Raw genomic sequence first — 24853 nt, forward strand, 5'->3', positions numbered from 1 at the left:
GACTTGCTGACGGTCTTTGTTTTTTCTTTTTTGTACCAATAATGTTATGATGCTGACCGCAGGAGGCGCTGTTTGGTGTGATGGAATGTGTTGATGCGTATCCATAGTGACCCGGTCCCGGAGCATCAATACTTGCATATGGTGACGATCATTGTAATCGAGTAACAACTCGGACCTCCGCGTGGCTTTTTAAAGAAATCATGGAAAAGAAGAAGCTGGACTCAACGACTCTGTTCAGCTGCTGGACTCCGAAGAGCAACCATGCAGAGAACATGCAGGTCATACGCACGGCATGACGTGGGGGTTAGAACCCGTCTTTACTGTTATACAAATACAATTTGGTGTTTTACACAAGTTATAGATGGGTTGTTCTCGAATCGTCACCAGCATTTTTGATTTAGTTATACGTTTGATTCCACAAGTTTCAAGTACGCTTTGTTTGATAAGTCTTCTATTTCCCCCCCCAATTTGTTTTTGAGTGTTTTCAGTCTGGAATGTGTCAGTCAAACCGACGCAACCTTGCTCATATTATCAGAAAAGAAAGTTTAGCAACACAACACAGCTAGCTTGCACTTTAGCAACAAGTAGGCCATTGATTTGCAACAATACAATTACCGTATACTAAAAACAAAATTGTTTGATGTCAATTTAAACTTTTCAATTCTAAAGAATTTCTCCAATATATTTTAAAACTAATTCAAATTACACAAAGTTTCATTTCATGCTTTCTTGAAAACAATTATAAAATAAAATTCACATTTGTTGTCCTCCAATTTTGAAATGATTCCTCTATTAGAAAAGAAAATCAGATCATTAAGCTATGTTTAAAAAAAAAAAAAGATCCCCCACCCTCCTCAATCAGCTGGTGTTTGATTTCATTAGATGCACATAAGTGTACAAGTTGTGCTGAATGTTTGTTCCCAAGCAGTTATTTGAAGAGCGGATCAAGCTGGTGCTGCACTGGTTTGATCTGTGGACTCACCGACAGAGGAAATACATGCTGCGTTCTGTGCTCACGCGGTGCACAAAGTCTCAGCTCAGGTGAAGCCCTTTTTTTCTCTCCTCCTGTAAAATGCACATATGACAACGTTGTCAATCACCCGAGCAGGTACTGTAAAGATTTGCTGAGTGAAACGCTTCCAAGCACTCAAGCGGATTTCACGGCGCTGCTGCCCCGCTTCCTGTCACTTTACATCATGTCCTTCCTGTCCCCTTTGGACCTTTGCTCCGCCGCCCAAGTCAGCTGGCACTGGAGGGTTCTGTCTGAACAGGTGGGAAGGTCGAAAGGCCAACGATTGTATATAATCTGTCCTGTGCTGTCCCGTGGCTCAAATCAATCAACCTCAGGACTGTCTGTGGGCGGGGCGCTGCGTACGACAAGGTTGGTTCCTTCCCTACATGCCTGGAGAAAAGGAGTTTGGCGCCTGGAAGAACCACTTCATCTCCTGCCTCAACACACCCGACAGGCGGACTCCTCATCAGGCAGAACAATATCAGACGTCCGGGCAACTTTATGATTGGGAGGAAGCAGAAGAAGAAGAGGAGGAGATAATGAAAGAGAGACTAATCAGGCAGATGATCAGAGCAAAGATTCATGAGGAGAAAAGTAAGTGAAAGCAACCAAGAGTGAAGTCTAAAGCAAAAAGAAGCATAACAAATGTAGCCTATGTCATTTCTTTCTGCAGGAAAAGCGCTGACAAGCAGAAAAGCCTGGAGCAGCAGCACAAAGTTGGCCAGCCCAGCAATCAAAGTCAGGACCTCTGGACCTCCTGACTTGAGTGTGAGCTCGAGCAGCGGCCTAAGCTTGGAGAAAAGCACGGGACGAAGCTCCAGCAGGTCACAAATAAATCGTGCAACATTCTGGAATCATAATATACAATAGTCCATATCAATTCAATATCTACACCCCCTTTCAAAAGTAAGCGAGCATTTTTTTTTCCTCAAATGGTGATAATTAGACTCATCTGTAGTTTAATTCTTGGGAATGACGTTGAATTTTTTCTATATTGTGGTCACTGGCGAGCCGGAGCCAAATCGTAACTGACTTTGAGCGCGATCGCGGTGGGCTGCACCGTGGACCGGTCATCATTCACATAGACAAACAAGCGCTAACACTCAAGCCAAAAAAGCTCATCTTGTCTACACATCGAAATAGTCCTGTGGTTTTTCTTTTATAAGACAAAAAAAAAAAAGGTTGTGCTTTACCTTGACCGCTTTCGCCATCGACCGCCGCCTTCCTCAGAAGCTGCCAAACTGACAGTTGGGACGTGTCGTCTTATCAGCTGACGCCGACGACGCCCTCCGTGGCTCCATCATCTCCAGAGAAGTAGATCTTATGCGTGGAGCGTCACATGACAGCTCCGCTACGCCCAGGAACATCAGCGGATAAGACACGTCACGCCGGCCGAAACGGGTCAAGGTTAAGCACAGCCATTTTTTTGTCTTTAAAAAAAAAAAAAAACAGGACACTAACACTCATCATGTTCACACCTAAGGACAATTTTGAGTCTTTAACTGAACAGGAGTAGCCACCAAACTCCACACATGAAGGGAGGAGCTAAGATTTGAACCCAGAAATTAGAATTGCGAGGCTAACCGTGTCCACGAAGAATTACATTTTTGGTGCAAATCACGTTCCTGTTCCTGCATGATGTGCCCCAGTGCACAAACTTCAAGTTGATCACTCCTCAATATCGCACTTGTCAATAAGCTAAGGTGCTGTTTGAAATATTGTGAACAGAGCTAGTGGGAAACTGTCCAAATACGTCTCCAGACCTGCGCCGCTCGAACCCTCCAACATTCTGCGGCATCCTGCAAAGAGCTTGCTGTTGCTCTCCAATAAGATTCCTGCTTACGAGGTGATCCAGCAGCTTCAAGAAGGCGCGATTGAAAAGCAGAGGTGTGCTTTAGCGCTTGCCATCATTTTGTGTCCTGCAGCTGGTGCTGAGCGGCGCCAAGGCGGATGTGGTTGTGGTCCTCTACGACCACCAAGGGACCCTCTCGGCACTGTGGTCCCAGGTGGAGGGGGCTGCTTCTGGTCACACCTTTGAAAGGCTGGGCCTGTTAGCACCAGGAGGAGCAGAAGAAGTGAACGTCTTTCACAGTGAGAATTTGTCTTTGCATTTGAAGACCCAGATGAGATTCTTTTATTGGTCCTGATGAACATTTTTGATTTCGAACCACGAGGAGCTTTTGAGGCAGGCGTATGTTGTTTCTTTGTTTTCTGTGGCTGCAGACAGCTGCTTATCACACAGAAGCATCGTGACTGCGGCCCACCGAGATTTCTGGCAAAAAGTCTCCATTCTGGTGGCGCGTGCCGAGCAAGGCGGCGAGATCGACATTTTCTCGCCATGTGCGGCATCGGGTGGGTGATCTCCATTCTGGCTGCGATTCAGTAGCAATTCAGCGACTCATCCGCCGGTCTTTCTCTCTCAGCTTCAGGTGTGGCGCTCATGCAGAAGCTGGCCGCTCTTACGGGTCTGAAGGTCCGGGCGCCGATGGGTCTCGCAACTGGAAGTTTTCAAAATAGTCAGTTCTGCAGCTAACAGATGCTAAGATCGTCTTCTATAAGCCATGAAGTTGTTTGTCGCATGCCTTCAGTCCTTGGCGATTGGTCTGACGGCAGCATCGGCGCCATCTGGCTCAGCGACCCGCAACCAGGACTCCCGGCGCTCCATTACGTCAGTGAGCCAGTCCTACTGGGCTGGTGCCGACAGGCCCACTGGATGGAGGAAGCTCTGAAGGAGATGAAAAAGTGTCTGCAGTTCCGGATTCAGCAGGTCGGCCTTCAAGCTCGCGGCAGAGCTTTGGGTGGGTCTTGCGCTTCCGGCAGGCTTTTGGGAATCCTGCAGCCTTTGAACTCTGGTGACTCTACAGGACATTCTCTGTGGGAGAGCGTCCGTCTTGAGGATCTGTGTTTGTCAGAAGACTTGAGTGTGGCGCTCACGGAGGGACTCGCTCTTCTCAGCAAACATCCAGAGGTAAATGGGACCACTTGCTCATCAAGACCAGCAGGGAGAACAGATCCTGATCCCGATCCTGGTTTGGCAGCACTGGCAAAAAAGTGGTTGAATTTCCTTCTTGAGCAACCAACATGGCAAACATAGCAACATCAAGCTTTGACCGTCATTGTGGACTAATTGGCTCGTCTTGCGTGTATCTTCAGGCGAGACCGTTGGAGTTTCTCGCGGCCTTCCTGACCAAATGGACTGACGAGGAGACGAGAGAGGAAAAGCAAGTGCCCGACGTCTCTCTGGTGTCGGGGCTTCCTCAGGTATGAAGTGTGTCATTTCCCAGTGGCAGCCAACGGCCGCGTCTTCGTCTTTGCTGGCCTCTTCTTGCAGACGCAGTTGGACTGGAGAGGCGTCGTTGTCAGAGAGTTGCAACTCAGTGAGCTTCTCTACATCGGCAGACTGAGCGCTATTGTCAAGGTTTGCCGTCTTGCCAATCCCATGATTGACTTTACCAGTCTCTCCTTTATTGATCATCTTGCTAAATATACTCAAGTGTGATTATATATGTACTACTTTATAATTGGCATTCTGGCTTGCACTGACACACGGTTCCTTTTTTAACTCTTTTACCGCCAAAAACGTCAATTGGCATTAAGGACACGCCCTCTGTATACCGTCCAAAACGTCAATTGACGTTTACTACTGGGGGTTTTCTCAATGGCCAGTGCAACATCTTGTGCAGCGCTGCTTTGTGAACGGGCATGAAAAGTCCAAAAACAGCCACTTACTTTGGCCAGCAGATGGCAGGATTGTATCTCTTTTCAATGGGCTCCCAGTGTATCAAATGACATGAAAACATGGCGGATCTTAGAAAATTGAACGTTTCCAAGGATGACGTGAAATGTCAAAGCGTTTGTCAAATTCAATCTAATTCACAGAGTGCCACTAAACAAAAAATATTTGTGTCAAAGTGACTGTTGTGCAAAAAATGTATTTTTTCACAAAAAGTTTTTTTTTTCTCTCTCTCTGTTTTTCCATTTCTGCTTGGTGTCACTCAAATGACCTATTTTCAAATGGGGATTATGAAATGAACGGAATAAGGTCGAATCAGGATTTGCTGTGGCGACCCCTGAAAGGAAAAGAAGCACACAAGATTCTGTTTGTCTTGACAGATGAGTGAAAATGCTCAAAATCGGCCGGCGCTGTCGGGTTTGCCTTTGTGGATAACGTTTGGCAGTAAAAGAGTTTTATGTTGTAAAAGACACATTTGAAGGATTCCACATTGCTTGTCAAGCAGTCTGATATCTTTATCTACGGGATCACATACTTTGCCTGCATGCCAAAGCAACTGTAGGCTATAGCAGCTCAGGACATTCCAATTTCCAATCGTCCTGTGGGAAGCCGAACTTCTGTACCATTCGTAACGTGGTTCATTTCCGTCTGTGCCGAAGGCGTACCAGGAGCCTCTGGCAGCGGCTCTGGACTCCAACAGAGCCATTCTCAGCTCTGCCGACATGCTTGTTGTCCTGAGCCCCGTTGCAAAAATCCTGGACCTCAACAGGTGCGCACGACGCACACACTCGGCGTTCCCGCTTTCGTTTCTTTTCCTCATTTCCCGGCCGTTTGTTTTGGCGACAGCGTCTTCAAGGCCGATTTAGATGGCAGACTGCGTCAGTGGGGCGCCGAGCAGTGTGTTGGCGACGTGTGCTTGAAACTGTGCGCACACCTCCCAGTCTACACAAACTACCTCAACAACTACACAACTGCTCTGAGTACCATTGACAAGGTAACGACGACTTGCGCAATTTATGCTTCTGTGTTGTTTTGTCCTTGTGAATATCATCGCAACAGTCCTTTATGGAGAATGTTGCTTGCGTGCCCGTCAGTGCACGGATACAAAGCCGGCATTTCGAGCTTTCCTGAAGAGAACTGACAGAACTCTGGCAACGCACATGCTAAGGTACGCTTGCGCTCTGTCGACACTCATTTTTGGCTGTCAACGTCACGCGAGTTTCATGTGTTTCTGCGTTTTCAAGTTTGCAGGAGCTGCTACTGTGTCCGGTGTGGAGAATCCAGGAGTACACAAGTCTGCTCCAAGCTCTGACTTTGCACACGCACGCCAGTCATCCTGATCACACGCACGTCTCCTCCGCCCTCAACACGTTGCAGCGATACTCGCACTTCATCCAAATGGTAGAAAGTCACACACACACACACACACGCAGTGAACACTTCAATGGTATATATTTTGTCTTGTTTCAGCTAAAGCGTAATTGTGAAAGAGACCGGCTGTTAGAGGAAACCCAGCTGATGATCCAAGGCTGTCCGGTAGAACTATATTTGTTGACGCACGCATTTTAAATAGTTTTTTTTTTTTTTTTTGACATTTGTGTGTGTCTGCATGCAGAGTCTGAGAGAGGGAAACCGGCAGCTGATAACCAGTCAGGATGCCGCTTTGCTACACAGCCCCAATGAGCACATACCGCAATCTCTCAGGTAATAGAATGTTCATTTGCTTTTTGAGAATGTGACTAATAATATGGTGCACGCGTAGGACGGGCGTGTAGTGGCCCTTTGTGGCCTGCTGACGGTTTTTAGTACAGTACTGAGATGAACAATTGACGCAGCCCGTGCGGCTTGCCTCCATTGCATGTCTTACTTTCTACACTGAATGCAAGGCAGGAGAAGAGAAGAAGTTTGTTCTCACCTCTCACTTCCTTGTTTGGTTCTATCATTTCTATTCATAACACCGCGGCAAAATGAAGATCATTCCGTTACAGCAGCCGATAACGTGAATCACGAATCTTCGCTAAAACTAATGCTAATACTCCTTGTGCACTCTCTGACAACGAGAGTGCCACCTACTGTAGTGGATGTGCAATTACACTTTGCTGTACAATTCTAGTATGGCAAAGTAAAAAAAATAAATGCACGCGCATTTGAGGACTGGACTACAATGATGGATTGCTTTTATCATAGTGGCCCTTGCATCCTTCCATTTTTCTGTATGCGGTTGTTGGAAGAAAAAGTTGGACACCCCTGATGATGTAGGTTCTAAATCATCTATCTGTACGCAGAGGAATCCAATTTGTGTCTCATGTATCAGTGCTGCCGATGCAGATGTTAACATGCTTTTAAGTTTCTTGTGTGCATCATGTTTGATTAGGGCCTTCCAACACGTGGCAGACGTCAGCCTCTTCCTGTTCACCGACGTGCTGATGTTGACACGGAAGCGGAAACAACATACAGCATTCGCACTCGTGCACAGGAGCACGCACACCTTCCTTGCTTCTGTGGCGCTCGCCAGTCTGGCTGTGAGGAAGATCACACACTCGCGCTGTAAGTTGCCACACGCGCATTCAAAATGGCCACGCGCTTAAATTGGCTTCTCGTCTATTTTCATAGACGTGAAGCACGCCTTCGTCTTGGAGGGTCCCTCCCGCTCGTGGGTTTGTGCCACCGAGCGAGGCGAGGAGATGGACCACTTCCTGTGCGTGCTGGGCGGCGCCATGCAAACAACGCTGACATCCACGGGATGAGCAGCGAGACGACGATACGAGGGCACGAGGAGGTTTGAGCAAAAAGTTGGACTCGATTCAAAATGTTTAGGATGCATCATGGTTACTTTTTAGATAAAGCATACAGTGCATAATACAACGTTACAGAAACAATCATTTTGTCGTTTTTCCCCCTTAAAATTCTACATGCCACAACCCATAATGGCAAAGTTTTTTATTTTGTAGAGAAACTGTAGAAATCACCGTATATTAAAATTTTCTCTGTATTCCATTTTAGAATGAGGCTGTAACATAAAATGTGGAAAATGTGAGGTGCTGTGAATATTAAATGGAGCCACTACTTTATTAGATACAAATCTTGCTGCAGAATTTATATGTTGAAATGGAATTTGAAGCTTTTATGTTCCAATATAAAAAGGCCTTTATTGAACCAAGAGGGGACGGGTAGGAAAAAATCTTTGTTACGACTTCTCCATTTCATCATCGGTTTCATTAAAAAAGTTAGTCTCCAGTCTTTTTTTAATCATTTATTTTTCAACTGATAAAAAATCAATACAAATAAGGTAACATACAGCTTCATCAAATAGCCTTCCTATTGCGCTTGACCCGAGTTGCGGTGATGCTGACATGATGAGAAGTAAACAAAAAGCAGCTACTACATACTTCTCTTCTCCGGTCATCAGATTGTAAATTGAATACAAGGAATTATTGTAGCTCACATTTTCATTCATCTATTATTTCTCCATGACTAAAGTCTGCGGTTGGCGAGATTTGGGTTGTTGTTGTTGTTGTTGGTTCTGTGCACAGCCGGATCTTTGCCGCTGCTTAGAGGATTGTTCAGTGACTGGCTCCTATTCTGCTGCGCCCCGTTGCCGCCTGTCCCTTTGGCAGACGTGCAGCCCTTTGGTTTTGGGATCCGCGTCGGCCCCGGCCGTCGGAATGATTCTTGAGGTATCTGGAGGGTTGCAGAGAGGAGACAAAGTCATTTGAGGTTTGCGTGCCACGAGCAGCTCAAGAAGATGGTTTGGGTGTAAGACCAAAAAGTGGCCTGTAGGTGGAGCCAAACGCGCGGAAGAAGTTCCACAAAACACTTCCCTTGGTTGCAGATGTTGCAGACACACCGTTGACATGACGTCGTTTGGGAATGACTTGTAAATGTTTGATTTGAAAAATGTCAGAAAATGGGAAAAACACGTTCATCAGTTAGTTTTCCTAACCTGATTAGTAGATTAGTCCATTTTGCTTTAAGCGCTAAGGTAATCCAATTCACATTTGAGAGGAAGGAATATTATAAGAAAATAATAATAGTACTGTACATTTGTTTTGAAACTTTTTCATCTCATCTTCATTTGACAATTTGGATTTTTAGGACTTAATGTTAGAAGATGATTTTTTTGGTTCATAAAACTTGGTCTTACACACACACACACACACACTTTTGAAATGTCTACGCTGACTATTTTCATCTGTTGAACATTATTCTGTGTCCTTAAATGGCGTCAGTAGTTTAGCATAACAACTGTATTTATGACTTCATCTTTGTTCAAAAGCTAGTACGAGAGTGGCAGGCATAGCATTGTGGAGTGTGCGATCCAAAGTTTACGGTGGCAAATGCCGGGTCCAGAAAGTAAAAAGCCTGCCACCGTGCTAGTTAGCTAGCTCCCATGGTGCTCGTTAACCTGCTAATGAGCTCGCTAGCTAGCCACCTCTGTTCACACAGCTTCTGTGACCTCTCACTGAAATTGATTGGTATAGAGTGACATTTAATGTAAGCTTCGGTCAGTGCCTCGAGGCAGGAATATGTGTCAATACTTGCTTCGTGGGATTCTATTTTCTCATTTGGCATCTCACTGCTGCAGCAGGAGCTGAGCTTCCTCTTGCTGTTCCCATAGCAACCAAACAGAAGCTTTGTTTTGGTGCCGGTGCAGGAGAGCGGTCACATTCATGGCACCCGCATGCCCACTTGCATGTGATGCGGTACGTTTGGAGGAGGCCCCTAGCGCAGCGTTATCGGACTTTGATTGCGCTTGCTGGTCACCGTGGTTACGGTGGTCCGTTCTGGAAATTGGAGACGTTCGAGTGCAGCTGTTGAGAAACGTTCGTGCCGGCAATCCAAAGTGAATCACAGACGGCCGACCCAGCTGCTGACTTTTCTCAGACGTCGCACTAATGAATAGCATCTTGTTGAGCATGCATCATGTCTTCCTGCCCAGACCTACGAAGGATCCAGTTTCTTCAGCTGTAGCATATTTGCTCAATTTGATGCCTGACTTAATCATCTCCTTACTGTCGCGCGGGTCCGGCTTGACGAGTTGGGGAAAAGCTTAACACACTTCACATTAGGTCTGCTCTACTGAACTGCCTTATTGTTTTTCATATTATTTACAACATTGCTGTTATGCCAAATACTTGGTGCCAATTTTTTATTTCCTATCCTTTAAAGGGATACTGTCTGCAATTCATTTGATTATTCCTTCATTATTTTTCATGTACCTTAAAACACATTTTTCCACTTGCTGTCAACTGAAGGTGACATCACCTGCTTTTTTGAGAAAATAGGTTACGGCCAATCACGGCTCACCTGTTTTCAGGATTTGGCCAGCAAACTGAGCTGTGATTGGTCGTTAGCTGTTTCCTCAGCGCAGGTGATGTCATCTCCAGTCGACACCAAGCGGGACAATTCGTTTTTAAAATATTTACGTTTTCACATAAATTATAAGCAAAAAATATCTGCTTAACAACAGCAGGCTCGATGAGTCAAGGATACCTTTGAATAGGAAAATTGCAAGGATTCCTCTGCTTACTTATTGCAGTCAAAGTAAAAGCAGTACAACCTACAAACATGCAACAACTCAAAGTTACCGCAGTGAAGTCCTGTCGAAACATCTCCAAGGAAGAAACTCCAACGTTGGTGACGTTTGTGGCTGCCAAATGCATTTCAAGCACTTGTCGACCGCAACGCATTCTTACAAGACTTCAACATTCTAGTATCATTTGACCCACTATGTTAAATGTCCGCATCGTTTTTGAGCTCCCCTACTAAAAATGGCGACCTGTGAGGAATGAAAATTCTTTAGAAGTCTACACTTTAATCAAACTAACTGCTGTGGTGTACAAAAAAAAAAGGCAAAGAAAGAAAAAGCTTGGTCGATGTCTGCCAGTCATACGACTGGACGCTAACTAAGTTGTTGTATTAAGTTTGAGAGGTTCCTTTGTTATTGTGGAGACTTCAATGGACTTTGGTAGCTCAGTTTTATGAGTTTGAATAACCCAGTGCCATTAAAAATGTCAGTACAAAAGTTATAATTATGAACTTAATTATTGACGAAAATGTGAGTGCAAAAATGTTAACTGCACATGCGACCAAAATCAACTTAAAGGGATACTTGACTCATTGAGCCATTTTCAGCTGTAAAAAGTTCACATTTTGTCCAGAATGAATTTGATAACTTCATTATATTTCACGTACAAATACATTAAAGGTATTAAGAACGAAACGGTCCACTTGCTGTCCACTGAAGATGACATCACCCGTGCTGAGGAAGTAGCTAACGACCAATCACAGCTCTCCTGTTTTTTGGGTTTGGTCAGCAAACCGAGCCAAGATTGGTCGTTACCTACTTTGTCAGCACAGGTGATGTCGACAGCAAGTGGAAAAAATTGTTTTTAAAGGTATTAATTGTTCATGAAAAAGTCATCACATTAATTATAGACAAAATATGAACTTTTTACTGCCGGAAATGGCTCAATGAGTCAAGTTCCCCTTTAAAGAACAACTTCTTCTTTCTTTTTTTATTACGCATGACACAACCAAAACATGCTACATTCAGTAAATAAATGAGGCGGGTGAGCATGAATGACAAACTAGAGCACCTTTAATTCTCAGAAACAAACTCCGACGTATGATAGGACAAATGGTGTAACACATCGGTGTAAATTGCAACACAGTACGTGCACTCAGTTTAGTCCAGTTGAGGCAAATCAAAGGAGACCAAGCAAAGCAAAGCAACTACAATCAAATCCCCGTCTGAGACGTCCGAGTCAAGAAAGACAACATGTCAATGGATCAGGGTCAGGGTTCGGTATTGGGTCTCTTGGGTGAAGGAATGGAGGTTGAGGGTGGAGAAAGGTGTCGTAAGGGTCAGTCATAAACATTACTTACTGTCATCTGCGCTGGCCGCTGGCTTTGGGTGGCGTTGGGCTTAATCACGATGCTACTCGTGACTTTGCTCTTGCTTTTGGCTGCTGCGCCGCCGCCGCCGTTCGCGATCCTGCGCTCCTGAAGTGCCGCCGAGCCGACCCTCTGAATGAAGGGACTCCCTAAGTGGATGTGGATTTTGTTGTCCTCTGTGGTGATGACGTTTGGCCCGGAGCTGTTGGACCTCTGCACCTGCCAGCCGTTCTGGCGCTCAGGGGTCACGCGGAAGATGGCGTGCCCTCCGGGGACCTCCGCCGGCTCAGCTGAGGCATTGCGCTCCGGGGTGCCCGTTGCGACCGAAACCATTTGGATTGGGGACGTGGATCTGTCGGGGGTCAGCGAGTTGCACGAGTCAGGGGTCAGGGCTCTGGAGTATGTTGCCATGGTGAGGGGAGAGCGCCCCCTCTCTGGCGAGCAAGGCCTGTCCGATATTGGGGAGCCGCTGCATTTGGCAGTCGGGGAAATGGCCGCGTTCTGGATGATGGTGATCCTCTGCTTGGGCGGACCTCCGCTTGTGGGGATGACGGCGGTGCTGGTGAAGGACGGCGTGTTCTCTGCGGTAGGGCTGGTGATCTCAAGTGTCGCCATTTTGTGCCCGTGCTCAGGAGTCACTTTAATCTGAAGCGGCTGGCCAGGATTGTGGGTCAATACCACATCTCCAGTCTGTACGTGGTTACCATTGGGCCGGGGTTGTAATTTGCCGATGGGATGGCGAGGGCCCTCGTTGGATTTAGCGCACGGGACTCTTCTCATGTTGTTATTGAGGTTGTTATTGTTTACGACGGAAGGGTGACAATTGTTGTAAATGTCCTCGGATCCGCTCTCGTCACACAGCTTGCCGTTCAGCATGGCATGCTCTAATGGGAGCGCCGTCAAGAGGTCGCGGGGCTCGGTCTGAACCTCTTTGGTGGCAAGGTGCAAATCCGAAAAGCGCCTTCCGTTCATGCCAGGGCGCAAACTTTTGCTAAATCTCCGATATCGTTCAAGCTCCCGTGTGAGCGTCTCCATCTCCCTGGCCAGTTCTTTGTTTCTGACTTCCTGTTGGGTGAGCTTCCTTCGCAGCGAGCTTTGGTCGCTCTTCATGCGGCAAATGGCGTCCTCTTGTCCCATGTATTGGTGGATCTTCTCTTTGAGAGCTGCAACCTCCTGCGCCAGATGGCTTGACCTCGCCTCCTCTTCTTTCAGCCGTTTGAACAACGCGTGCTCTTGGTTCGACTCGTTCTTCTCAGCCAGCTGGTATGTGGAAAGTTCTTTTCTGGACATTTCCAGCTCCTCCATCAAAGCCTTGGCCTTTTCCTGCTCATTTGCGAATCTCTTCTCCAAGGATTCCAGCTCCTCTTTTTTTAACAGCTCACCATCGACCACCTTAATGTCCTTGAGTTTGCGTCGGAGACGCTCGAGCTCCTGGGTCAAGTCTTTGACTTTGTTGTCCTCTTGTTGGAAGCGGTTGGCAATGGGTGTCTTAACGTGCTCCTCTTTGATTTTGCTCCTCAGGTAGTCTCTTTCTATAGTCTCGAGTGATTGCAACCTTTTTTTCATCAGATTGATTTTTGACTCCAAATCGACATTCTTCTCCTCCTCGTCCCTCAGCTTGGCTTTGAGGTCATCCCGCTCCCTCTTGGCATCGCACGTCTTCTGCTCCAGCTCGGCCTTTGACCTCAAAGCTTTCTTGCTCTCGTCAATCAGCTTTTCCGTGACCGACGTGACCTTGTCCTGTTCTGCCTGAAGTTTGCCAGTGCTGTTTTGTACCTTGTTCTCCATCTGCTTGAGCTTCTCGGCCGTGGCCTTCCTCTCATCAACCAACATGACCGTCAGTGTCTTTAACTTGGTGAGGTCCTCCTTCAGCGTCAACTCTGTCTTTGCGAGCTGACCTTCAGCACACTCCAGCTCTTCCACTTGAGCTTTCAAGGCTTCCAGTTCGCCAGAGAGTGCCTTTGACACCGTCTTTTCCCTGTCAAGGTTACTTCTCAGCGAGGTGCATTCCTGTTTGCTCTCCCTAAACGCATCCTCTAGTTTTTCCAAGTCTGTAATCCTGTGATTCAATTGATTGACTTCAGCCTTCAAACTGTAACTTTGACTGGCTTCTTTTTCCAGCTTTTTGTTGAGGTCTCTGCAATGGTCCTCCATTCGAATCAGTTCCTCGTCCTTTCCCTCCATTTCAAGCACTCTTTTCCGTAGCTCTTCCAGCTCCGACATGAAGCCGGAGTTTCCGCATTCGCCTCGGCTCATTTTGTCCCTGATCTCCTGCAGCTCCTCCTCGGCCCTGCGCAGCGTCTTGTTGCTGTCCTCCAGCTCGTCAAGCTGTCTGCTCAGAGTGGACAATTTCTGACGCAGCTGCCGATTCTGTGCATCCTCACTTGTCAGTTTGGCCATCATGGCCTCCTGCTCCTGATGGTGTCGACCGATGCAGTCCCGCAGCTCCGCCTCCAGGCGACACACCTTCTGCTCCTCTTCCTGCAGGTTTGCCTTGGCTAAGCTCAGCTCCTCCCGAACCTGTGAAGTGGTAGCACTCAGCTGTTGGACTTTGGCTGTCTGTCGATTCAGCTGCTCGTTGAGACGCTGCTGTTCATCGACCACCATCAAAGCAAAGGACTTGACTTTTGTCAATTCCCCTTTCAGACTTGTGACCTTTTTATTGTTCTCTTGGTCTTTTCGTTCTTGGTAGGTCTTTTCCTGATCAATTAACAGCTTCAGTCTGAAAAAGAGAAAGTAAGAAAGTTTTACATTCAAGTATTCAGACAATGAAGCCGCTTTCTTGAACATTCATTTTTTTCCACCGAGCCCTCTAGTTGCAGGTCCTACTGTGAAGGTACTGCACTTCATACATGAAATAAGAAAACTCACAGATCATTTATATTCCAACTGTATCACACACTATATGTAATAATTTACGTTTCTGTGAGTCAAAGTAAAGATGCATCTATAGTGACAGCCAAAATCTTTAACAAGCACTACCGGGTTACAAGTTAGTAGCAGCTGACAGGCCCATTACAAAAATGATGAAGGCATTTTTGTAGTTTGATAATATACACTTTTGATCCCATAGAAAGTAAACCTTGTCTGACTATCTGTAACTCTAGATTGGAAATTTAGAACCTACATGTCTATATTGAGAGAGGGTATGAATTATTTTGAACATGAAACTTTTTGTAATATATATATATATATATATATATATATATATATATATATATATATATGTGTGTGTGTGTGTGTATTATTAGCACTTTTTAAAACAAAAATAAAGAAGTATGTCAAAAACTATAACCAATTTGAGGAAAAAATGAATTAAATTGGATTCATCCAAATATCCAACAATTGTTGAAACTTTTTTGACAACAAATTGTGTGTTGGCCAGTGTAGCTCGAGCATTTAGACAAACAAGAATTCACACCCACATTCACATCCATGAACCGCTTCGTCTTAAATGAAATGCATGTTTGGAGGAAGTGGGAAGAAACTGACAACATGCAAAATCCACTCTGAGCTGTTCCGATGCAGAGTCACTAACACTAATCAACTCGAGTTATAATATATTGTTGTTAAATTAAATATTCTTAAATGTTAAGTAAATGCAACACATTTACTTCTTTCACCCTCATTTACATCCTTTTTTTTTCCTGTTTTTGAAGTTCAATTAGGAATTAATTTTTCGAATTTTACTTTTGCTTCTACTGTAACTGTTTTACAGAGATTGACTTAATTCAGTGAGATCAATCGAACTGATTTGACAGCTTATAAAAGTACATATACAGAAATGTTTTTTTTTGTTTTGTTTTTCAATAAACCACATTAGTTTACAGTTTTAGGAAATTAGAAATTCCGATGAGTGAAGCCATCCAAATCATGGTGACACTCCAGCAACAAAATCCTCCACAGTGTCTTGACGTGTGTGCTGCTCAAGTTTCTCGAATTTGGATCAAGTTAAGCAAGCCTACCTGCGGCCAAACTTCTCCCGCTTTCACTGCCTTGCGTTCTTATGCCTTCCATCGCGCGCCTGCCTCGCTCTCTGAGCAGCATTCCTACAGCCAGACCAAACAATCAAGGGATGTGCTCTGCTCCCTGTGCCTGTGGACCATGACGTCATCAACGTGGCCTTATATGGAGCTTTGCGTTGCGCACGCTCACAAAAAGGAGGAGGGGGGGGGGGGGGGGTTCTTGCTTTGCTGGCGTTCATGTGACAACCAGACAGTGTGTGACTATTACCACACATTCTCTTCCCTTTTAAAGACGTCATTTACGTATGTACCTAACATCAGTAACAGAGTTTTCGCAGTACTTGTACCAGAGTATTTCCCTAGTAAGCAATTTATTAGGATTTATAATGATTAATTAAAGTCAAAACTTCTCATGTCAGGCATCAGGACACATGTTCAGGCAAAAGTACAAATAATGCGTATACTGTAGGCATACATGTCAACCCATAAGGTTTGTCCGTATTTCTTACGGATTTTTACGTGTTGCAAAAGCATACGGGCGTATTTGGAAATGAATACGGATTTAACTGTTTTCATGAAAATAATAATATTAGTATATATTGCTTACCCTTTTTAAATTGATTTAGTATTTACTGTCGGCTACGTGCTACACGTGTGCATAAGCTCGATTTAAACAACAACCGGTCACAAAATCTCGTCTATCGCGCGAGACTTCTAACAGTTTCCTGACATGCGCAGTTAAGAAATTTGTGTTAGCGCGAAAATTGCGAGTCGTTCGCAGTGGTTGAGAAAATGGGGGACAGGCCGGCCAAAAAAACAAGATACACCGGACGTTTTCGTTCGGAATGGACGGATTTATTTAAGGTAAAGAGTATGCATCATGTTGGCTTTGTTGACGGGACATTAAGGTTGCGGCATCTGGCATTTACGATGTCAAAGAACATTTGAAATCAAAGTTGCACGAGAGAAATGTGAAGCAACAAAAAAGTCAACCGTCCCTGTGATATTTAGAAATCTGTTTTTTCTTTGTGCAATAAAATGTCATTTGGAACAAGATACTGTCAATGTCTTCATATAAGAAAGAAAGTAAGGTAAGATTAATGTTATTGCATGAAACAGCTTTAGTATTGATAAAACTGACATAAGGATTTTTATGGGAAAATAAGGATTTTATGGGTTTGTAATACAGGTGGGACCAAATTAGGGTTGACATGTATGTGTAGGTTGTAAGATTGACCATTATAGTAGTTTGGGCTATTTGTAGGTTTAAACCAATTTATTCCATTTGGTCATGTACAGAAGTTCTACATTTCCATTTTAAAAGGCTTGGGCAGTAACTCCACTGCCATGCTGTTGAATTATTGATCACCCTCAGTAGTCTGGTTACCAGCTCAGTGGACTAGTGGCAGAGTGTCCGCCCTGAGACTGGGAGGTTGTGGGCTCAATCCCCGGCCGGGTCATACCAAAGACTCTAAAAATGGGACCCATTGCCGCCCTGCTTGATCCTCAGCATTAAGGGTTGGAATTGGGGGGTTCGATCACCAAATGATCCCCCAGCAAGGCCCCTGCTGCTGCTCACCGCTCCCTCAGGGGATGACTCAAATGCGGAGAACAAATTTGGCCCCACTTGAACTTAACTTAAAGGGTCCGTCTCTGTCACCTTCCTAAGATCCGACTGGAACTGGTGGAAATGTGTCTCACTATTTAAAAGTGCACCATTTGATGGGCGGTCATGGTTGCCAGGGGTGAAAATAACACGTGATGCTTTCTTCAAGGGTCCTGTCAGTTCCGGGCCCAGCTTTTATTCTTTCAGCCGTGACTGCCAATGACAGAGATGGCGATCTTCTTTTTACCTGGGCATGATCCAAAAAGATTTAATAGGAGAGTTGATTGTAAAACGGATCACGTTGTAGCTTCCTTTTAGGAGAACTTGCAGCATCACACAAAAGTGTGCGTGTATACCTCACGTTTTGTAAATGTGACAAGACTGATGAAGTAACACTTTGTTTTCGATGCTGTCATAAATGGCATCACTCCAACTTGTCTCCATCAATATTCAGTGGGCTGGATTTGGCTCATCGTTCCGTAGCATGTGGTGACGTCACATGATGGTGCAGGGACGAGACGCTGCCGAAGATCCAACTCCAAAATTGTCTTTACATTGCGATCCATTTCTGTGGCTTCAATTTCCGTTTTTGCTGAGGCATAAACGTACACACAAGCGCTGTTGGGCTCATATTGAATGTCACATATGCATGTGAGTATCCTATGATTTTTTTTAAGCGTTTTGTTTTTCAGTGTTCAGATTTGTGTTTCCAAAAACGAGCTGCCAAAATCCCTTTTTAATGATAATGTCAACAAGTCCTTCCTCTCATGAGCTTGCTTCCGCAATGGTTTTCCATTGACTTGTGTCAACACTTCACAGCTGTAAGAGCAGACCAGCGAGAGAACTGCTCAACGCGGCGTCTTCGTAATTGTGTCATCTCACGTGAACTTGCCTGCTCACGCATGTTGCGCATTATGAAATGGACCGGCGGCGGCGCTGACTATCTGACGCGCATGTCGTCATCCTCCTGCAATCCAGCCCAAATGTCTCATTCTGTCTCCATCGCAGCTACTCTCTAATTCCCTTCCAACTGCTTTTTTTGTTTGTTTTTGCTACTACTGTTTCTTTCTTTCTTTCTTCTAAACGATCATAAAAGCTTCTTCCAACAAGACTTATTTGAAACAAAGATGAGAAGAAATAGTTCACCTGTAGGCTCTAATGATTGGCGTGTGCTGCTCTGTGATGGACTGCTCAAGAAGCACAAATCAATTTTGCACCTTTGGACAGCAAGGGTGGAACGAGACTTCCCATCTGTAATTGACGCACCCCACGGCTCCTTTTCACTGCAGGAAACCTTAAAAACGGTTTCCTGGTGTCCATGATGTTCCATCCCATGCCATTGTGACCACCTCAAAGTATCCTTGAGCAAAATACTGAACCCCCGGCCGGTTGCTCCTGATGCTGCGTCATCTGTAGGTGTAGGAGTCGTCGAATTTAAAGCACTTGTAAGGTAGAAAAGCGCCGTATAAATAAAGTAGCATTTACCAGATTTTTGAAAATAGGCAGCTCACAAAAAACGTTCACATTTGTTGAGTAGGCAGGTGCTCCAGAGATCCAATTCTTTGCATACAAGCAATTAAGCATCCGTTTTTCAGATGGATCAGCACCAATCATGGACAGCCACGATTCCGACGTTTCTGCCTCGAGGCAGAGCAATTCATTCTTGCCACTTCGCTTGAATTCAAAAGTGTGTTTGTCGCATTTGACTTCCAAGTTCCCATTCTGCTTCTGGCCACTTGATGGCTCGGCAGGGAGCCCAAGAGAAGAAATTGTTTTCCACGGCTGTGTCCAACTGCAACTGCAAGAACTTGACTCACTTAACGTTTTGTAATCACTGTTAACAAGGACACGTTGGTGGCCTTCATCCAAGCCGTTCTGCAAAAGCATCAGTCAAGTCTAAAAAGGGAAAAGGTCCGAAAAATGCCAATGAATGTGCTCTTATTTACAACATGGCGCTAGCTTATAAAAATGATGACTTGTTCTGCAGCCCTACTAATAAGAACATTGCTTGTTGGTTTCCACAGCAAATCATTGTTAGTGGCTGTGACTGAGGCTGTTAAAAGCTGAAAAGAAGTCATGGATTGAGCTCGAGCCGGCCCACAACGCCACTTTTTTCTCCGTCCACTTTCCTCACTATGTCTTCCTTTTTATTTGATGACAATAAGTGACTTTGACGTAGCGGCTTCATTTGGGTTTAACTCTTTGACTGCCAGACGTTTTCAGAAAAGGGTGCCAGCCGATTTTAAGCATTTTGACTGATCTTTCAAGGTCCATAGAAAATTATGTGTTTGGACTATGGAAACACACATACTACCAAATGAAAGATTGGACTCTCATCTTTCATCAGAAAAAAAAAGTTTGTTTCTACCTTATTCCGTTTTTCAGTAATCAACAATAGAAAATAGTTAGTTTCACCTCTGTTTTGAAACAAACGTCTTTTAACGTCTTTGGCACTCCTCCATAGGATTTTACTAAACGTTATTATTTAACGTTTTTGGCAGTCAAAGAGTTAAGTGGGCTGAAAACGAGGCCCAACCAGCAAAGGATTTGTACTTCAATTCCATTCTGGTTCTGTCCCACTTGAGCGTTCAGTTGGATCCCATGCGCGGCTTCTTCGAACGTGAGCTCATGACTTCCTGTGTTTGGAAAAAGAGTGTTGTGGAATGAGCTCATACTATACTTACATGAAATTAGAGAGCAAGATGGAGGCACAGCATTTAGCCTCTCGCCTTTGCTCCGCATCCAAACCGCGCACGGCGGGCCCCCGATTCAACTTTACAAGAACTCTGAGTTCTCGGAGGGGCTGATTCGATGCACCGAGTGTGTGAATCCCTCCAAATTGCAGATCACTGGATTGTGACCCAAAGACCGCGTCACGGTACACTTGCTTCTTTGCGGGCTTGTCGGCATGCTGACATTGATACTTCCTCTTCTTTACACCGACGGATCTTCCCAAGACTCCTGGAATCAGATCCGGCCCCTGAAGCCTCTTTAGTCCCATTCTGCCCGCATTGCCTCACAAGCCAGCTACTGTGATTTTGCGCTTTTGTGCTTTTCAAGCAAATATTCGAGCAGTCTTTGACTTGAATTTGTGAATCCACCCAGATTTCTCTCTTTGCTCAGGCCAACTATGGGAACGCAAAATAGTGACAAATCGTCATGCCAGGATGCAATTCATGCTCCCTCCAAACTAAAGAGATTCTAAAGTTTGCATTGTGATGCTACAAAAATAAGATCTTGTGCTAACTTCCGTGTGGAAGCGTGTTGCTCGTTGTGGATGGACTCGCCACATGCCAGAGGACGCTTTCGTCTGTTCTGCGTGTCAACAAGAATTAACTCTTTGACTGCCAGACGTTTTCAGAAACGGGTTGTCCCCAGTGCCAGCCGATTTTAAGCATTTTGACTGATCTTTCAAGGTCCATAGAAAATGTTGTGCTTGGACTATGGAAACACACATACTACCAAATGAAAGATTGGACTCTCATCTTTCATCAGAAAAAAAAGTTTGCTTCTACCTTATTCCGTTTTTCAGTAATCAACAATAGAAAATGGTTAGTTTCACCTCTGTTTTGAAACAAACGTCTTTTAACGTCTTTGGCACTCCTCCATAGGATTTTACTAAACGTTATTTAACGTTTTTGGCAGTCTTAAGGACGGAACCTCATCATGCGTTTCAGGCAGCATTTTTAGGCAGCCGTATTTCGCTCGCCATGTTGAGGTCGTCTGAGGATCATCACACTTTGATTCTTTACACACTACACTAGAAAGTAGTTTGCTTGCCCGCTTTTGCAAAGCTGAGGTTGGTAGTAAGATCATTTGCCGCAATCGTTTGGATTTGCAACACATGGTCAAGGACAAAAGTGTAGAAGCGTCTTGCAGTAAAAGCACCTTTTCCTTTTAGTCTTAAGTATCAGGACAAAAGTATTGGCCGTTCCACGTACAGGAAGTCAAGTGTAAAAGCTGCACCCTGCGGGATGTTTCCATTGTGAGGAAAACGTGGATGGTTGCCCCATTTTCGATATGAGTTCAGGTCTGTCAAGTGTTTCTACGCCAACTCATCCAAACTCTTGCCTTTACGGACCATCCTTTGCAAACGGGCCACAGACGAGCTGGAACAGAATAGGACCTTCCCCAAACTGTTGCCACTAAGCATGTGCTATTCCGTCTTGGAAAGATCAGTCATTGTTATTCACTGGGTTCATTCCAACGCCTGATCGTTTTGTTTCTTGACGAAATGGACCTCAATGTTCGTGTCGAGTTCCCAGTCCGAAAGCGTGTGAATGTGAGTGTTAACGGTTGCCTGCGTATGGTTTGCCCCGTGACGGACTGCCAACCCGTTTACGCTCGTAAAGCAGGTTTTTGCGCGGCTGCGTTCCAGCATCCTCAGCTGGAAAAGTCCGGGTAGAAAATGGCTTTGCTCTGCATCTCCATGTTTGGTGCGTGTTTTTCTGTTACAAGTAGACAATTGACTCAACCAATTTGAGCGCATGGACGAAGTAAAACAAAGTGTACAAGTTTGCCGTAAGTGTCTTTATCTCCAAGCATGATGTCATGGCTCACGTTTTGTCACTATCATTCAAACGGGACCTCCGGCGACGCTCCATCAAGTCCGGCAAGCTTGTCTCGCCCTGCACGCAAGCTGGAAGCTGTTTGTACCTTTTAAGGGAAGGTGAACTTCAAAGGGCACGCAAACGGCTTGGCTACTTTTAGCTACTTGGAATGTTGCGCCACGCCCACATTAAGCATGGATTTGGTCATTGCCACTAAATGTTATTCAAAATAAGGCACGCCAGCTTCTTGAGATTGTGTCTTTACAAATGGCTTGCCTCTTAATCAGTTAACTGATGGAAGTTGCTGCGGAGTAAACAAATCCTCCATCTTCTTGCTCTTTTCACAACTCACCTGTTTTCTGAAGCTAAGTGGCAAAATGGCCGCCCTCTGAAATGGATAAAAATGGCTGGATTTTGCTGCTTAACTAGAATGCCATATTTAGACTAGTGGGGCTGTATAGAAAATATTATTGCCCCCCCCCCCCCCCAAAAAAAAATTGGGTGGATTCCCCTTTAAAGTTCCCACTGTTTTGCTTACGCAGTTCTAGGATGTTAAACGTGCTTGCTGTAAATTGTTTATTTGTCACTCTCAGTTGAAGTTGAACGCAAAACCGACACAAAAGAATCAGCCATTGATTATTTTAGCACCAAAATGTTCCGCCAAACAAAAAGTGTGCTAGCTAAACGCAAGCCTACAAAGCGAATTTGCTAACGGAAATGAGCATAGATCTCCAAACAAGGGCTACATGAACACACAAGGAACATCATCACATGTAGGAAAAAAAACACTTGATACCAAGCAAATGCCCCCAGATATCTTTTGGCACTGCCAAGCATGTTGTGGCATAATGTGGTACTACACCAAGGGTGCACACCTCTAAATTCAGACTTGACTGTCTGTAAAAACCTGAAGCGCAATCTAGCCAGGATGTTATGGCAAAGTAACTGCGTTTTTTTTCCTCGGAGGCAAGCGCGATCAGACAGGACGGGAAGTGATTTGAAAGCAGAAATCATTGTAAACATAAAAGGCAGTGGATAATAAGCGCCTCAGCGATAATGAGGACATCGCCCAAGAATGTTCTCGACCCGTTGATGACATCACCGCTGTTAGAGCGAAGGCGGCCAGATGGCTTTGAGATAAATGGCAGGCCCTGCGTAGCAAATAAAGAGGCGGAGGGACTTCGTGCCGCGTCATGTTTGCAGCTGCCGCTGCTCTGCGTGTCCTTCCAATCGCACTTCCATACAAATGCATTCATTCTTTTGTTTTCACAATTGCTCAAGCATGGTCACCTTCATTATTATTTGAAAGTTTGATCTGTTCACTTTGACTTTCATCACCAAACAAGTGTTGCTAAATTAGTCACTTTCTTGGGACAAATTTTTTTTTGAGGGGGGGGGGGGCGGGGGGACTAGCAAAAAAAAAAATTCAATGACTTTTTGACTTTTGTCATTAATTGGAGAGTTCTGGAGAGTTGAATTTCTGAGGTCCCAAACGGCAAACTTCCGATCCTATTGGATGCAGACGATTCCATCATACTGTACATCCCCTATAAAACGGTATCCATTTTACATTCCCATCAAACATCAGTCATTCCTCAACTTCAAGTTGTTGTTTTTTAACAAAACTAGAGGATGTCGACAGCCATGAAATTGTCTCCCTGCCCTGACTTCCTTGTAGAAGACGAAAAGGTGTCCAGTTGCTGTTGATCTCTGAGCTGAGGTCATGTTTGAAGCAACATCTGTTGGCGGTTAGCACGCGGTTAGCACGCGGTTGTCATCCTGGCTCGCACGCCGCTGCTGCTCCTGCGTCAGTCGCGATGCCATGAGGTCATCACGCGACAACACAACCTCAATCCATCAAGGGGAGCTACCCGGCGACAGTTTTTGCACATCCACTATCACACGGGTGTCAAACTCGAGGCCCGCGGGACAAATCTGGCCCACCGTCTCATTTTATGTGGCATGCGAAAGATTGCAACCATTTTTCCTTCTGTTTGGGATTCTGAAGGGGTGGAGTTTCCACTGAAACAAAATTAGTTTTAGTCATGATTATGATCAAATATAGTTGTAATATGTTGTTGACCTTTGTGGTTGGTATTTGAAATATCGTATATGTTTTTTTTTAAAATATATTTACAGTATGTCAAAAAGTGTATAAAAAAAATGGGTGTACTTGTTTCTTGTTTGTGTTTTGTGTGAATGTCCGTCTATATGCAGTAGCACATTATACTGTAAAGGTCGTCTTTCGATTCTTTTAGGTATGCTTTGATTTTCATTAGTCAATTAGTGCCTCAATCCAGTGTTGAGTGCGAACATGCGTTTTCAATCAAGTCCAACTCAAGGCATGTCTCGCATGATACAGAACAGCAAGCCAACCAATGGGCTTGCGGGAGCTCTGTGATGTCATCGCCGCTGCCTTCACGTGCACTGACCTCTCGCGTTCCTGCTCCAACAGGTTGGTGAACTCGTCGCTCTTCTTCATGAAGTCGCCGTGGTTGCGCTTCTCGTCGGCCATTTTGCGCAGGGCCCGCTTGTGGGCCTGCTCCACCATCAGCAGCTGCTCCAGCATGCGGCCGTACGTCTCCCTCTGCTTGTCCACCAGCTTGTCCAGCTGCAAGACATTTTTGCAAGATCAGCCACTTGGTACAAATACAAAGCGTGAAAATGCAACTCGTGGCTTTAATATGAGTGCATTGCATAGTGCGTTTTTTTCTCTTTGTATTGAAATGTTCATTGATGTATGCTGTGCCCTTTTCAACCAATAAAATCATCTAATCCTGTCCTTGATACAAAGCGAAAGAATTGTCCAGAGTGAGACTGGCAATTTACCTGCCGGGAGTACTGACAAGATGAAAGCGCCTGCTGCTGAAGACAACAACGGTGAACTCCCTGGTGGCCGTAAGGAGGATAACATGATGCGCCCGCAATGGTTGACGTGCCTCTTTTTGTCCACTAAGTGACAAAATCATTGCCATTCAAAGCTTCCCCCTTCCAACCTGAAGAAGCTCATCAAGGTGTGTTCTATTCATTCATCCAGTTGGAAAAGTTCTCATCCAGTCCTTTTATGATCAGTTAATCTAACACCGCAAG

The 24853-nt window shown here is 45.0% G+C and overlaps 2 protein-coding genes across 7 annotated transcripts in view; one reads left to right on the forward strand and one right to left on the reverse strand.

Annotated features, from left to right (window-relative positions):
• The first annotated feature begins 100 nt into the window (after positions 1–100).
• On the forward strand, positions 101–24424 carry ect2l (epithelial cell transforming 2 like). 3 transcript variants are annotated; one of them, XM_077577673.1, is made up of 22 exons: positions 101–278; positions 929–1041; positions 1109–1271; positions 1348–1606; positions 1686–1836; positions 2741–2858; positions 2938–3103; positions 3236–3364; positions 3436–3528; positions 3601–3810; positions 3877–3980; positions 4166–4273; positions 4344–4430; positions 5405–5514; positions 5592–5739; positions 5840–5913; positions 5990–6146; positions 6216–6281; positions 6361–6449; positions 7120–7292; positions 7359–7524; positions 24219–24424. In XM_077577673.1, the coding sequence occupies exons 1-21, from the start codon at positions 201–203 to the stop codon at positions 7490–7492; spliced, it is 2730 nt and encodes a 909-aa protein (XP_077433799.1). In that variant the 5' UTR covers positions 101–200; the 3' UTR covers positions 7493–7524; positions 24219–24424. The 3 variants fall into 3 exon arrangements, with proteins under 3 accessions (XP_077433799.1, XP_077433789.1, XP_077433809.1); XM_077577663.1 differs by lacking the exon at positions 24219–24424 and having other exon boundaries at positions 7359–7903; XM_077577683.1 differs by lacking the exon at positions 24219–24424 and having other exon boundaries at positions 7120–7267; positions 7359–7488.
• The window catches only part of filip1l (filamin A interacting protein 1-like), a 28827-nt gene continuing 11967 nt past the window's right edge, over positions 7994–24853 (reverse strand). For 3 of the 4 annotated variants that reach the window (XM_077577633.1, XM_077577624.1, XM_077577642.1), the window contains exons 4-6: positions 24196–24374; positions 11634–14364; positions 7994–8426 (exon numbers count right to left, since the gene is read on the reverse strand). In XM_077577633.1, the coding sequence (XP_077433759.1) occupies positions 8220–8426; positions 11634–14364; positions 24196–24374 (3117 nt within the window). In that variant the 3' untranslated portion in view covers positions 7994–8219. Of the gene's footprint in view, positions 8427–11633; positions 14365–15607; positions 15753–24195; positions 24375–24853 lie in introns of those variants that run through there. The other variant, XM_077577651.1, reaches the window with a different exon arrangement.

This window comes from Vanacampus margaritifer, chromosome 1 (assembly GCF_051991255.1).
Source record: "Vanacampus margaritifer isolate UIUO_Vmar chromosome 1, RoL_Vmar_1.0, whole genome shotgun sequence".
Lineage (NCBI taxonomy): Eukaryota > Metazoa > Chordata > Actinopteri > Syngnathiformes > Syngnathidae > Vanacampus > Vanacampus margaritifer.

Bases quoted from the DNA above. Each gene is read 5' to 3' on its own strand.
- ect2l (XM_077577673.1), top strand. From the start codon at position 201: ATGGAAAAGAAGAAGCTGGACTCAACGACTCTGTTCAGCTGCTGGACT. The intron at 3,529-3,600 runs GTCAGTTCTGCA...GCATGCCTTCAG, and splicing joins AACTGGAAGTTTTCAAAATA to TCCTTGGCGATTGGTCTGAC. The intron at 5,914-5,989 runs GTACGCTTGCGC...TGCGTTTTCAAG, and splicing joins CTGGCAACGCACATGCTAAG to TTTGCAGGAGCTGCTACTGT.